Source organism: Coturnix japonica, chromosome 4, assembly GCF_054131305.1.
Source record: "Coturnix japonica strain WE chromosome 4, WE-NBRP24, whole genome shotgun sequence".
Taxonomy (NCBI): domain Eukaryota; kingdom Metazoa; phylum Chordata; class Aves; order Galliformes; family Phasianidae; genus Coturnix; species Coturnix japonica.
In genome coordinates, this window is record NC_140666.1 from 37,683,032 (window position 1) to 37,697,437 (window position 14,406).

Consider the following 14,406-nt stretch of genomic DNA (forward strand, 5'->3'; position numbering starts at 1 on the left):
GCTAATACATTTTCCAAATACTTTAACTAACATGGAAAGGATCAGGTGGGCACGGGCATAAGTAATTTTACTCGAAACAGTGTTTCTAATGCAGAGGAAACTTGCGTGCCTCAAAAACAGAAACACTATATTGGTTTGAAATGCAGAGCTAATGGTGTTCGTAGCAATGCAATAATGAAATACGGAAATTAAAACCAGACTTTTACTGACATTGGTTCTGTAGATTACTATATAACTAGCAAACTTTTCTTATGTGATTCAACAGATCAGCAAGTACTTTAAAAAGTACATAGCAGCTAGCATATGCAGCCTGTTCAATAATAAGGACTGAGAGTTGAAATTGCAGCCTAAGAGATTAGGTCTTAAATTACTTTAAAAATAAAAATAAAGCAACAAAAAACACTGGGGGAAAAAAAAAAAAAAAAAAAAAAAGACATTTAGAGTCCTTACTTATTTAAGGCTGGAACAACTACTTGACCAGCCAAGTATATTCATTACACAGGTGAGCATGAACTTGTTTTTCAAAAGTCTGCATTAGATTTGCAGAATACATTCTCCAACTTGAATAATGGGCTCCTTAAACCAAAAGGGCTATACCTGAACCTCCAATTAAAGGGTAACAACTGGCAGACATGAGGAACATCGAGCAGGAGGCTGATGTTGAGCAGACGGGCTGGAGTGCAGCAACCTTTTCCATCAGTTTCCACCCACTGCTTTTGTTAAAGTGCATAATCATCATGATCCCGACAATACACTTCCTCAAACAGCAGTAGGATATCCCCTGCAGAGCACAGTGCTGCTGTAGTTAAACAAATACCAGAAATGCGGCTGACTAGCACTTGCCTGGCTTTGCAAGCCATGGCTCTGCAAGCCCATGGCTCTGCAAGCCCATGCTGCTGACTGCAGGTTCTTGAGATATCAACCTTTGCAGAGAATATAGTTACAAAAAGTTACAATTTCAAAATGTTTGTACTTGCAGGACACTGCAGCTAGCCTTGCCATTATATTTCTGCTAACACAACTGCCAGTAGAGCAATACTGTAAATCAGATCACTAAAGTAATAACAAAGGTTAGGGGAAAAATAATCTTCTTTACTTCACTTTGGTGTTAAGTAGTCTCAAACATTTCTTCCTGAATGAAGGCACAGGTCAGGAAACATGCTGAAGTACAGAAAAAAGACAAAGGGGACTTCACTTAGCCACGTGTCCTGTAAACCCTGTCAGTTTGGGAACTGTCTTTTTGCAGAGGCAGCTCCGTTATACAGAACTTCAGCATTATTTAAATTGATACAGTTAAGAAAAAGATACTGTCATTTATGAGAGCAAGAAGAAAGAAGTACTGCTTCTCTCATGAAAGCCTCATATATTCCTGTGAAGCCTGTCTTAACCACTGAGCATAAGATCTTGTATCTCATCTTACATGTTTTGTAGAGCCTAAGAAACTACATAGTCTTTTCATTTATGTAAATGCCCATAGTCTCATTTTGGTTCCTGTTGCTGTTCTTACTGTTCCTGAGTGCAATTGCACACTCTTTGAAAAACGTTATTTGTAGCAAATTTTAATTTTTCATTTTATGAAAAATCTTTACACCCTTATTCATATAATATAATGTTATTTCCTTGTGCCTCTCCTCACTATTATTCATTATTTTGCATGCTTTCATAACACCCTTTCTTATTTTCCTCTATTTTGGGAAGAATAATCTCTCCATACAAGTTATTTCTGCCTTCGTATCATTGTCATAAGCTTTCTCCAGATGGTTTTAGCCTGTTCCTCATTCCAGGCTTGCAAAGAGTGCAGTCACGCCAGACAAAAGCACTAAAAGCAAAGCTTTTTTTTTTTTTTTTTTCCCTGTATCCTTCCATATAGGGCACAGATGGCCAAGTTTTCTTGACTCCTCCCCACTTCAGCTGAAGGCCACAAATTCTGCTTATTTCACCACAGCATCACATATGTAAACAATAACAGAATCCCCAGATCTTTTCCAGTACCTAGAATGGAAATTTCTCCACATTCTGACTTATTACAAATACTTCATTTAGAACAAACTGTCCATCTAATTACCAGCATATTTTCACATATAATCTACAACTAACTTCAGATAACATTGAAAATAATGCAACAACATATTCTACAAAGATCACTTTCAAACTTTTTCCCTCTCTTCCCCATAGAGATTTTGCTCACGATGCAAACTGTCCAGGTTCACCTAAATTTCTAACATGTTTTCAACAGAAAGCTTCACAGCACCATTCACAGGAAGTGCCCAGTCACAGCATTAGAAAAGCAGACAAACAGAAGACAGACAGATTTAGTGAACACCTGTTAAATGGGGCAATGGCACCAAAACAATTGTTTCCCACTTCATTTCACACAGTAATAACTTTAATGTTCTCCATGGATTCACTTTTAAACACCAGTTCTACAACATCAAACAACAGAAAGCTGAAAGCAAATTTGTCTAAACTGCCTCCAATCAACTTTTTGTTTTTTGCATAAAAGTGAATTTACTCACTTCAGTATTCTTTTGTAGTTTTAAATACTGAATATTCTCTAATTATTCTCCTTTGGCTTTTTGTAATCTTTCATGACATATCATTCTCCTCCATGTTTTATTTAATCCTTATTTTGGCTATAACAAAATCTCTTACTCTATTTTTAAAAATAGCCACCTCATCATAATTTTCCAGTGTTCACAGTTTTACTTTTTTTTTTTTTTTTTGACTCCTCTCTATGCTTTCTAGCTCTTTTTAACATCATCCCCTCATTGAAAATATTCAATATTCTACTTAGTCTTTCTCCTCTCAAGTCTCAAGACTTCTCCCACATGGATGCATTACAGATCATTATATAATGTCATAATGATCAGCAAGTAATTTAAAAGATTTGTAAAGCATTTTGTTTTGTTTTGTTTCATATTTCAACATGAGAACATTATGCAGGAATTACTTAATACATTCAGTGATGAAGACTGGCTGATGAAGACACTGACTTCATTACTTATTTTTTTCCCCCTATAATAGCAAAGACAGACAGACCGTAGGAGAAAATCACAGTCCAAGATTCTATTATGACTTCTCTTTTCAGAACGAGGGGCATTTATTACACTTTCAAGAATGATTTAACTCTAAGCACGGGCAGACTGACTTTATTCTGCTGAAAAACTGAAGTCTAGAGTGCAGTTGTAGTTTCAGTATAGCAACTTGCATGCAGAGTGAAAAGAGATGTAAAAATAGCAAGCAATATGTAATGAAGAAATAATTATGGAAGAAAATATTCTACAGACTCTTTTTCCTCTTATTTGCAGATCTGGATTGGCTACAAGAAAGATGAATACTTTTGGCTAACAAATTATGACATCCTATCTATGTTACTGTTTTCACTGAAAAGACAAAACAGATTTTTTTGCATTTTACCTCACATTACCTTTGTCCTACCGACACACCTCTTCAATGTTTTTACATCATAAATATTGTCCTAACCTTGCCTTCTAATATTAGCGCATTTTGATGTGTTATGAAATTAAAACTAAATTCTTTCAGTATTCTTTAAAAAGCACAGCTCAAGTTCCCTTTTCATTGCCCCCAGTATTTTCCAGAAGAAGAAATTTTACTTTCTTTGAATAGTAGTTTCCTTTACTAATAGAATAAATTAAAAAATCATAGATGAAAATTAGTAGAAACAATACTCCAAGAGAACTGGGTTTAAATAAACATGAACTTCTGGTCATATTTCTTTGACTGTATGTCCTAAAAGTTAATTCTTTTACACACAGAGTCAATATAATCATTGTACAAAGAGTATACATTGATCATCCCCATATTTCCACAGTATTTTCTAATAGGTTAGATATCATGCTTGTTTTTTTAAATATTTCTTCTCTAATTTTCAAAATAACCTTATATTGAATGATTCTTCTATTCTCCACTTAGAATGGTCTCCAGTTTAGTTTTTCACTTGCTTTGAATTCACTTATGTGCAGTTCCAATGGCATTATTAATGTTACTTTAGACTTAAATGAGATCTGAAGAAAGTATTTGAAAATACGTAGTCAGGATCTACTTCCCCTTCCTATCTATGATAATAATCAGATCTGCACATGATATAATTAAATCACAATTGCTTACAGTTATCCAGTATTTCTTGATTCTGGCCTGCAACCAACTACTTCTGTATGAAAGGAGAACAGAGGTACTTTTAGGAAGTAATTCTAACAGTGCAAAATGTATTTTTAGTGACAAATATATATATATATTTGTACATGTATCTGTATAAGTCAGTTGGTAATAAATGAGTTATTGGTACACTACTGTAATTAAACAAGTACACTACCTAGAGCAGGTACAAAAACAGGCGTAGGGCAGAGTTGGTGTGGGCTTACTTAAAGGGAATGCTGGTTATAGAGTAGAACTTCACTCTCCGTTTGCAGAAACGTTGCTTGAAGAAAGGATGATGCTTAAATTTACACTCAATTTCTTTCTTTAAGTATTTAAGAGACTTTCTTACCATTAAGTGCATTTATGGCACATCCCTTTTACCTCTAGGTCTTGTTTTCACGGATGAGGAAAAAAAGCTGTGTCAACTAACATCAAATCTGTAAATACACTGATTCCTATATGCCAGCAGTCTAGACATCTCACACCCCAACTTCAAGGAAGAACAGCAGCTCTGAGAACTTTCTAAATTAAAAAACACATTAAATTTCTGAGACGTCTATAAATGTGTATCTTTATTCTGCCTGATACAAGGTCTTGCAAAAAACTTTTCCCACAGAGACAACCTGGATGCAAGATGAAGTAAATGCAGAACAGTGTTTTAAGATGCACTGTCAACAGCTGTAGTTAAACATATACTTAACTTAAATGTATTTCACATGCACACAAAATGTTTGTAAATGACACAAAAATATAAATATTTGCCTGGAAGATTAAAGTTGTAGATGACTTTCCAATATACTTTTTCTATGATAAATCTACAAAATTGACTACTTAAACAAATTAAAACACATGTAGAGTTCATAAACGTCCTCCTTTCATAGGAGGATGTATTGCATAAATTCTAGATTGCATATAGATAATAACTTTCAAAACAATGCTAAATGAAATCACCAGACATCAGTAACAAAAATGGACGCAACGCTTCAATTGTATATTCATTTGATGAAGAGTTTTAAAAAAATAGCATTAAACCTCTTCTTTGTCTTCACCATGATCCATCACCTCTGTTATAATAGGCTGCAAGAAGCATAACATTTTTGAAATGAGCTTTGTTTTTTCATCATTTCACTTTCTATGGATAGAAAAGAGTGAGAGCCTAAAAACTGTAGTTCTGCATAATGCTGGTGTGAGCTGGCAGGGATGTTGCTTTTTCACCATTTTCTACCATAAAGTAGAATAGTCTGTGCTGTAGAACCAATGCACCCTCTAACTCTGATTGTATATCTTTCTTACCAACTGCTGATTCTTAATAGTGATTCATTTCGTTCCACTAAGATTTGACTTTGGGTGAGCATCTGGCCTATCCCTCCTCTCCATTTTGCTTATTGCACCAAGACAGATTTTGTTTATACTACTGCTATGTATCTAAGTATTTCATTTGTTTCAGAAAGCATCCTAGCTTCCAATCACTACATTTTCAATTATATAACAATTGGATTCCAAAACTTTCAATCTGACATAGTAATCTCATCACACTTCTAATTTGTCTTGCATTTTATCCAGTATTGAGTAAAATGGATAAATCACTAATCATGGAAGGACTAACTCTCCAATAAAGCGCTAAAAATATTTAAATTGAGATGTATTGTGGAAAGCTGTCTTGACAGACCTCAACAACACTATTATCATTGAAGCAATCTAATTCCCCAAAAGCTGAGGCTCATTAATGCTATTCAAAATTTAGTTACTATCAACCGATCATTAATTTGAAATTAATTCTTATATATTCAAACACTCACCCTTCAAACACAGGACAGAATAGACCAATTCTCTATTTAGAACAACTATAACTGCCTTACCTGGAATTTTATCAATTCCTAACTCTCTGTGGAAGTGTATGACTTTTCCCTGAGTTGTACCTGGTTTTTGTGAATTCCCACTCTGCCATTCATGATAATTTTCTACCATCAAGGATTAATGGGGAAATTTAAATTTCTAAATCAGAAAAATATTCTGAAGAGCAGCTTCTAAGAATTTGAAGCTAACAAAAGACCAGAAAATTTGATGGATACATTTATGTTTGTGCCTGAAAATCAATGCAGCAGCTACTGCTAAAACTCTTATCAAATATTTCTGCACCCAGACAATACCCGAACTACTACTTTATTCTATTATTCTTTATACTTTATTCTATTATGTTTTTCAGAAGTATTGCATTATTATTTTTTTAAGATATCACATCAAGCTAGCATTCCATCCGTTGCGCATACTGATGTCATACAGACATCATAGTTCACTTTGAAACAATAAGGTATAGATGCAATAGTACATATTTGGGAGATTGCTGGTTTGGGGGGGCAGGGAAGAGGATTATCATTTAATCTGATTTATTTTAAAACTTTTATTAAGCTAATACTGTAAGCTCTATCACAAACACAAACATAATGATGCAATTAAAGATTAATAAAATTATTGTAAAGCATATATGTGAAAATTGAAAAATAATTTCAGTTATCTTAGTGGTTGTTCTGTGACATTAAATATAATTTCGAACATTAGAAATACATATATTAAGCTTTCAGACTGGTTAAAAAAAAAAGCCACCAAAGAAAACAGCTACTTTTCCACCAAACTGTAGTCTCTTTCAGAGAAAAACATTCCTCTTATCCCCACTGATAAGAGCATACAGCATTGTAAAATACCGCACTATTATAAAGTAATATAAAATACCAAATATACGTCCAAGAAATATATGCATTTTAAATTTTTTTGTATTGCTAAGAATGGCATCCTGATGCTATCATTTAACTCATCATGACATTCCATCAATCAAACACCACTTTTAATTATACATCATCCTGCTTTTTCTCCCAAAGCAAACACAGAAGATATGTAATGACATTTCTCAACCAAAATATGTACTTAACAGAACTAGTATTAGATCAAGAATCAGTTTTACATCAGCTATCAGCCTGTCAATTAATGTTCCAGACCCCTGCTACTGACCCAGTTCTGTACAAGCTGTTATTATGCACTGTCCTACATATCATCTGTTCCCGGTGCTGGTCTGTTCCAGAAAGGCAGACAGCTGCAACAGTATATCCCTGTTCAACCTGAGGACCATCTGACTTTAATTGTAGCACACAGCTTGATGTGGGTCTGGTTATGAGAAGCCAAAGTATCACACTGTAATAATCTGGAAAAGCAGAAACCTGCCAACACAAGGCTGCAAACAGGGCTTGGGCTGTCTGGCTGTCTGACGGGCTGCAGGAAATATGATTAATGAGCAAGGTATAATGATATCAGGAACCCGATTAGCACCACAAAAAGGTCACAGATCAAAGTAGTATGCATTTCATGAGCTCCAATCATTGCATAAGATCTGCAGACTTAAAAAGGTAAACTGAAATGCAAAGGGAAAAAATATCCATGTGTGATACAAAATGAGCACTTAAAATACAATAGTCACTAATTTTGCCTGAACTGGGAAGCTGTAAGGAAATATTAACTGAATGAATCAAGCAAAGCCACACTGTAGTAAATGTTCTTGATTGCATTTGAGAAATAGTGAACTTCAAGCACTTCTCATAAACACTCCCAATCTACTTAAACAAAATGTGATGTTGACAGTATCATTTCATTAAATATTAAAAAGAAAAGGCAAATTAATATTTCTGTGTGATTTTCTCGGCTTTACTCCACTGCCAAAACAGCAGATTGTAGAGGACACATTGCCCATAACAGCACTGAGGGGGCTGCCACCACCAGGATAAGGGTGAGTTTGTCACATGAAAGCAGTTAATGCTGGCACTGAGACTTACATTTAACACTACCAGACAGACCAAAACTTGATATCTGAATTATAGTAACAGTATTAGGGATACACAGTGTCACCAAAAGGGTTGCTGTTTGATGCATGTTAATAAACTGTTATTTCACACTTTCAAAATTAACTTATTAAAAAAAAAAAAGTTCTGTTTTGCCCAATTATGCAATACTTAAAAATGCAATTTCCCTGAAAAAAGTTTCTGAACACTTTAATTTATAGCTACTGCTATATGTTCTTTGAATACGCCACTTGACAAGTGGTACTTTTTTCAGAGCAGAAGTCATGTCATTAAGCAGATTACTAACAAAGTCTTTTTGATTAAAATACTTTCAAAAGTCACATTCATTAATGAATAACTACTTGAAAAAAAAATCTGAATAAGAAGGAAACATTAATTATATTTAGATGATACATAGGATCTTCCAACTATGTAAGTAATGCTGAGTAAAATTAGCAAATAGTAATTTGAAGTAGTTGTAATCTTCATCATTCACACATACAGCTGTTAACGTACTTCTGTTTTCAGACCCAGATTACCTTCTCTTTAAATGAAAGAGAGGATACATAACAAGCACTACCCTTATAAGGTTTTCTGAACTGCTCCTTTTCGGATTTAACAAAATAAAGACTTTCTTAATGTAGACTGTACATTAAAAAAATAAATAAAAAATTACATTTGGAATATGGATGGAGTTTATTACTTTCTAAGACTTTAAAGGGATTTTAGATTTTGTGCCCAGAAGTTTAACAGTAATAATCAAACAAAGCTGGCTCCAGCGATGAAGCACTTCATCCTGCCAATACAGCACAAGTGAGAGATAATAGCGAGGTACAAGAAAGGCAGACACTAGTAGCAAATATTATGGAAAATTACAGAGGACTGAGGGAAAGGAGGTCAGAAACTATAGAAAGGTACTCTCCATAAATGAGAAAAACCTGGCACCATGGCTAAAAATTAAGAAAATTAAGAGCTAAAATCTTAGAAAAGAAGGACGCAGGAGTTAGAGAATAACTTGCATTCATTGTGTTGAAAGCCAGATCTGTAATTAATTGAATGAGAAATATATTTTATGCAAAAGCTGAAACACCAGAGTGGTGAGAGATCAAGGCCAAGGGCTGCCTTTGACAAGATCTGCCTGAGTACATAACTTTTCATTTCTCACAACATTCTGAATCACCAACACATGCCAAACTCAAAAGAGTGTCAGGCTACCTCCCTAACCAATTACCTATCAGCACAACAGTAAGATGAAAAGCTGTGTTTGAACACAGTTTGTCAAGTAGTTCTGCTCGATGTTAATTTTATACTTCACTTAAATACAACTTGCATATGCTTCTACACAAAGCCAAACACTAGATTCACCTAACACAATTTGTGATTACTATGGAGTACCCTACAACTGCCACAAATGTTAAGGTCATCAAACTTTATCAAGCCTGCATAAGTATAGACCAAACAACATCTTTGAAGACCATGGTATCATGTCACCAGTAAAAGTGCTAACATAAATCACAGGTTTGTTCAGGTCTGACTACTCTGCATTTTTATGAACATCAGTTCCAATGTTTTCAGTGCTCATTCTCTAGCTTGAGAATGTTGGGGCATTATCAAGTCAAGGTCTGCTTTCTGTGAAAAGTTTCTGAGAGTCTTCAAGCCTTAATTCACTCTTTCCCAGCAGCTGACTACTACAAGAGAACTCCAGCCTTACTTGTCAATATTCATTAAAAAAAAAAAACATTTATTTTTAGAGTGCCACTGATGCAGAGTTCTTCCATTTTGGAAAGAGCTTAATGCAATAACTCTGAAAACGTGTTGAGATGCCAACAATACAATTGTAGTATATATTCTGTAAGTCATTATCCCGCTCAGAGAGTACAACAAAGACAGGAAATGCTAACACCAGGATTTTCCGGAACACAGAAGAACACAGTAAAACAAGTTTTGGGAATGAAGTGAATGAAGGAGTATTCAGTTTTATTTCCTTGAAAAAACTGCTCCAAAAAATATAATTTTTATGGAAGATAGGGAAGAGGTGGCAACAGATTTAATACGCAACCTTCTGTCCTAAAGCATTCAGTGGTCTTCAGAGTCAAATGGATACTAAATCAAAATACCTAAAATTACACTTAAATAACTGGAGTGAAAACTGTATATGCTTAAAAAGCTTTTTCAAGATTTGTGTAAAGTGATTATTTCATTATCTCTATAGAACTACAAGAGATGACATAAAAAATAACAAGATCTCCTGCATATTTAGACCACACATAACTTTTTTTTGGTCAGTTCTGAAGAATAAGCAATATTACATACCTTTTTTCTTAAAACTGTTAATTTCACCATTCCTTCAAATTATTTCATTCATAACCTTATATGTAAGTTGTAAATCGTTGTGCATTACAAAGATCCAGATTATTTCAAAAAGACAAATGCTACTTGACAGAAAATAGAAGAGAGTCATCTTACCAGTCTGTTTATACGAACAAATTCTTCTGGGGTTTTGGCCCATGGTGGAAGTTCAACATCAGACACAACTGTTCCATCATCCATCACCCCTAGATTGTAATTGTTGCTGTTGACAAATATCTCTGGGAGGTAATAGAATTCAGGAATCAATTCCTGTATATAAATGAAAAACAATGCCATGTTATAAATTCTGTCAAACAAACTTTGTCACATTAACAAATAATTATTAAAATGACATTAGGCAGAGGCAGAATACAAAAAGTCCGCCCACAGACACACAAAGAAGGGAGAAATCTGTTATTTCATGCTTTCTAAAATTTTATCCCCGGTGCTACTACAGGGAGGAAACTGTATGCAACACTCAAATGGGCTGAAGAAAAAGTGCAAGCATATATAGAAAAGGAATTATAATTTCCAAGTCTTAAAAGAAAAAAAACTCAATAATACTAATGGCTACACAAAGAGCTTTTGAAATAAAAAACAGTGTTCTGGTGCAGAATTGATTGCAACATGAAAGGAAGCAAAATTAAGCTCAAAACACATTTTCCTTTTAACAACTGAAATATTTCTCTGTTTTGCACTAAGATATGCAACTTTATAAGTTGTTGTTTCTTTTGTAAAACATGTACAAGCATATGTAGAAAAATACCTAAATCAATGGCTTCAGAACCTTATTTATTAACTTTTAGGAATGTCTGCAAAATCCTGATGTAAAAATTAATAGAAAAAGTCTATTAGATATAGTATGCATATTTCTACCATTTTTTAAAAAAGCAATTTTGCATGGAAACTTGATATTCCGACTTTAATGTACCAATAAACTTGGCAATTTGATGGATTTTGAAAAATCTAAATTAGAAAATTTACTTCCACTGTGAGGAAAGAATCAATATATGTAATTGCTTCAGGAAGTCTATTTCATAGTAAACAGCTAGTGTAAAATTGGTCTTTCATACAGCAACTGCAAACTGCAGGCTGTTCAAGAAGTAGAAAAAATATTAGACTTCTCCACTGGCCTCATCTACGGTGGGTGTAGTACATAGCTCCATCAGAAGCTCAGTAGATGAGAAACCCAGTCCTGACATGGGTCAATGGATCAGTGGTCTCCCAGATAGTCCCCAAGGACTAGCTATGGCATGAGCAGCTTTCCAAAAGACTGAGTGCAATAGAGAGGTCATCAGACTGTGGACGGGGTCAACCAAAGTAGCCAGAGCAAGAACAGGAAAGATCAAGCAGGAATTAAGCTATTATCACCTCTATCCTTGCGTGGAATACTGTTTGGCTTTTAATTGTACATCTTTTTGTTTACATTCACCTATACTAACTAGGCAGGGTAAAATGCCCTTTTGTGCCAAATGCTTGACAAGTACTTGATAAAAAGAGACTTGAAACTATTAACTGAATAAGACCAAAAATGACTCACAGATAAATGTTTGTATGAAAGAAACATCACTATCATGGAAGTTTCTGCACATTTTATCACTGCGTTTGAACTACCAAGGAAAAATAAGAAGTACAGACTGTTAAATCAGTAGTGACTTGCATCACAAATACGATGATGATGGAATACTCAAAACAAAAGCTCATTACATATGTTAATGATGCTTTTAGATATTTAGTTATATATATGCACAGATATTCCCTTCTTTCTTTCAAGAACAGAAACCATTTAGCTTTCTAGAACACACACTGTTTTCATTAGATTGCACAAAAACAATATGCGGCCTGGAAACTTAAAAATCATCAGTAAGTTCTGTAAAGCATTACTTCATTACTTGTTTTCTGTGACAACACATTTTTTTCAAAAAGGAGCTCCTCTATTATCTGATTTTGTTCTGTTGACCATATGGTAGCATTTATGCATGGAAAAATCAGCTCAAATAGATGTACTGTGCCAGTTTGAGTAGTGCTTATTGCCAACTTTCAATGGATTTACTTGTGGTTTCACACAAATATGACATGAAAATACAAGATCAGCCATTAGAGGTCAGAGGGAAGGACCAGTGAGTACGGTATAGTCACTTGTAACACAGACCATGCAATCTTTCCAAATATTCTTACAGTATAACCAGTTTTGAACTAATCCATGCTGCTGATTTTCAGAATCATTAAGTATGAGTCCACACTGCACTTACATCCAGAATTTCATCTGCTTATTTTAAAACCACTTCCTAACATTTCCAGTGGATGACTCTACTAGTCATTTTGAGAAAAACAAATAAACAAGCAAACAACAACAAAAACCACCAGTATAAATTAATTCTTTATTCATTCTTTTGAAAGTCCTTAAGAATCCACATCACATTCTTCCCCAGTGGTCTCCTCTTGCAAGATAAAGAATTTGAATGAATGTACATTAGTTATTTCTAAAAGTCTTCCCTTCCGCCTAACCATTTTGATTACCCCCATATTTTTTCAACTTATTCTGTATCTCACCTGACATTTTATGTACTCAGCACACATATAGAAACTGCAGAATTATTCCACATTTCTTTTGTTTATATGATGTCATGGAAAAATGAAAACATCTGTATGATTTGTTAAAGCTATTACTTTTGCACAATCAGGCTGAAAACCAGTTTCAGAATTTCTCTGTCGGAATTCATCAGTTCTCTGGGGTAAAAACAGAAATCCTTATGATAAGAAATACTTCACTCCTTTTTGCCATGATTTGATTGCATTCAAACTCATGAAAGAGCTGATAGGGAACGTCAACGAGAATCTATTATACACAGCATTTACAGTTGTTTGATTTTGTGAGCTGTTTTTTTGTGTTGTTTTTTTTTAAACCATTAAGGATAAAATATCAGATTTTTAACTGAATTATTAGAAAATTCTGCATATAATTATTTTATTTTACTTTACCAGACAGAAGCCACATTTCCTAAGCTTCACTAACAAGATCTTTATTACAAATAAGGTTTATCAACAGAATGTCAGTGGAACACTTGCAATTTGTTTTCATGTTTGCCACCAAGCATAAGAAATATGAGCAATATAATTTCTCTCTTAAATGTAATGAAATAGTATTTAATTTTTGTTTAGAAAGTTGTAGACTGAAGCTCTTCCAAGCAAAGCTATGTGATCTACTAAGGTATCAAGAATCAGTGAGATAGATTATATAACCATATTTAAGATCACATTTTTATGCTAAATCATTTGAAAAATCACATAACTACAGGAAAGTAAAATTTCTATGTACCTTTCGGTTTCCCCCATGTTCTGTATGTTATTTCTCACAGAACCTAGAAACTGCCTTAAGACATTGCCTGAAATCCTCCCAACTTTTAAAACAATACTTCAGCAAGTTACCATTAAATTTCTCAATCAAATTAATGAAGAAATTCATTTTCTTCATGTCTAAACATCCTGTTAAATTTCTAAGAAATACTGAAAATATTTCCAAGCATGGGAAAATGGTTCAAATCTTCACTAATTAACATTTTAGCAAAATACATTTTTAATTTAGTTTATTAATGCATAATATAGAAATGCATAATAAATGCAATTGGTTAACTACTGGTAAAAGAATGCATTCTGAAGACATCTTAAACCCTGTCAATACATTAGTTATTTGTAAATAATATTTTACTTTTAATTGAGAATATATATATATATATATATATATATATATATATATATATATATATATATAAAAGTATGTATAAATACGGTACTCAAATACCACTTCAATGTAATATGTAGTCCTGGTTAATTTAACAAAGAAATTGGAATAAGAAAGGGTGTGTACATAACTGCATTCTTTTCATCCCATTTCTTTGAATTACTGAGAAGAAAATAAAAGGACTATCCTAGAACATAAAAAGGTCTAGATGAAACTTTGTGAGGTCACCTTCATCTTTTTATCCTAAGGCAATTATAATTAATTATTCTTGAAAGACGTTTCTCTACCTTTTAATTTTAAAATATTCACTGCTGTGTTTCTACAGAATTA

The 14,406-nt window shown here is 33.7% G+C and overlaps 1 protein-coding gene across 6 annotated transcripts in view; it reads right to left on the reverse strand.

Annotated features, from left to right (window-relative positions):
- The window catches only part of LRBA (LPS responsive beige-like anchor protein), a 344,265-nt gene that overhangs the window by 76,077 nt on the left and 253,782 nt on the right, over positions 1-14,406 (reverse strand). For all 6 annotated transcript variants that reach the window (XM_085546513.1, XM_085546512.1, XM_085546511.1 and 3 more), the window contains one exon: positions 10,452-10,604. In XM_085546513.1, coding sequence (XP_085402639.1) covers positions 10,452-10,604 — 153 coding nt within the window. The remainder of the gene's footprint in view (positions 1-10,451; positions 10,605-14,406) is intronic.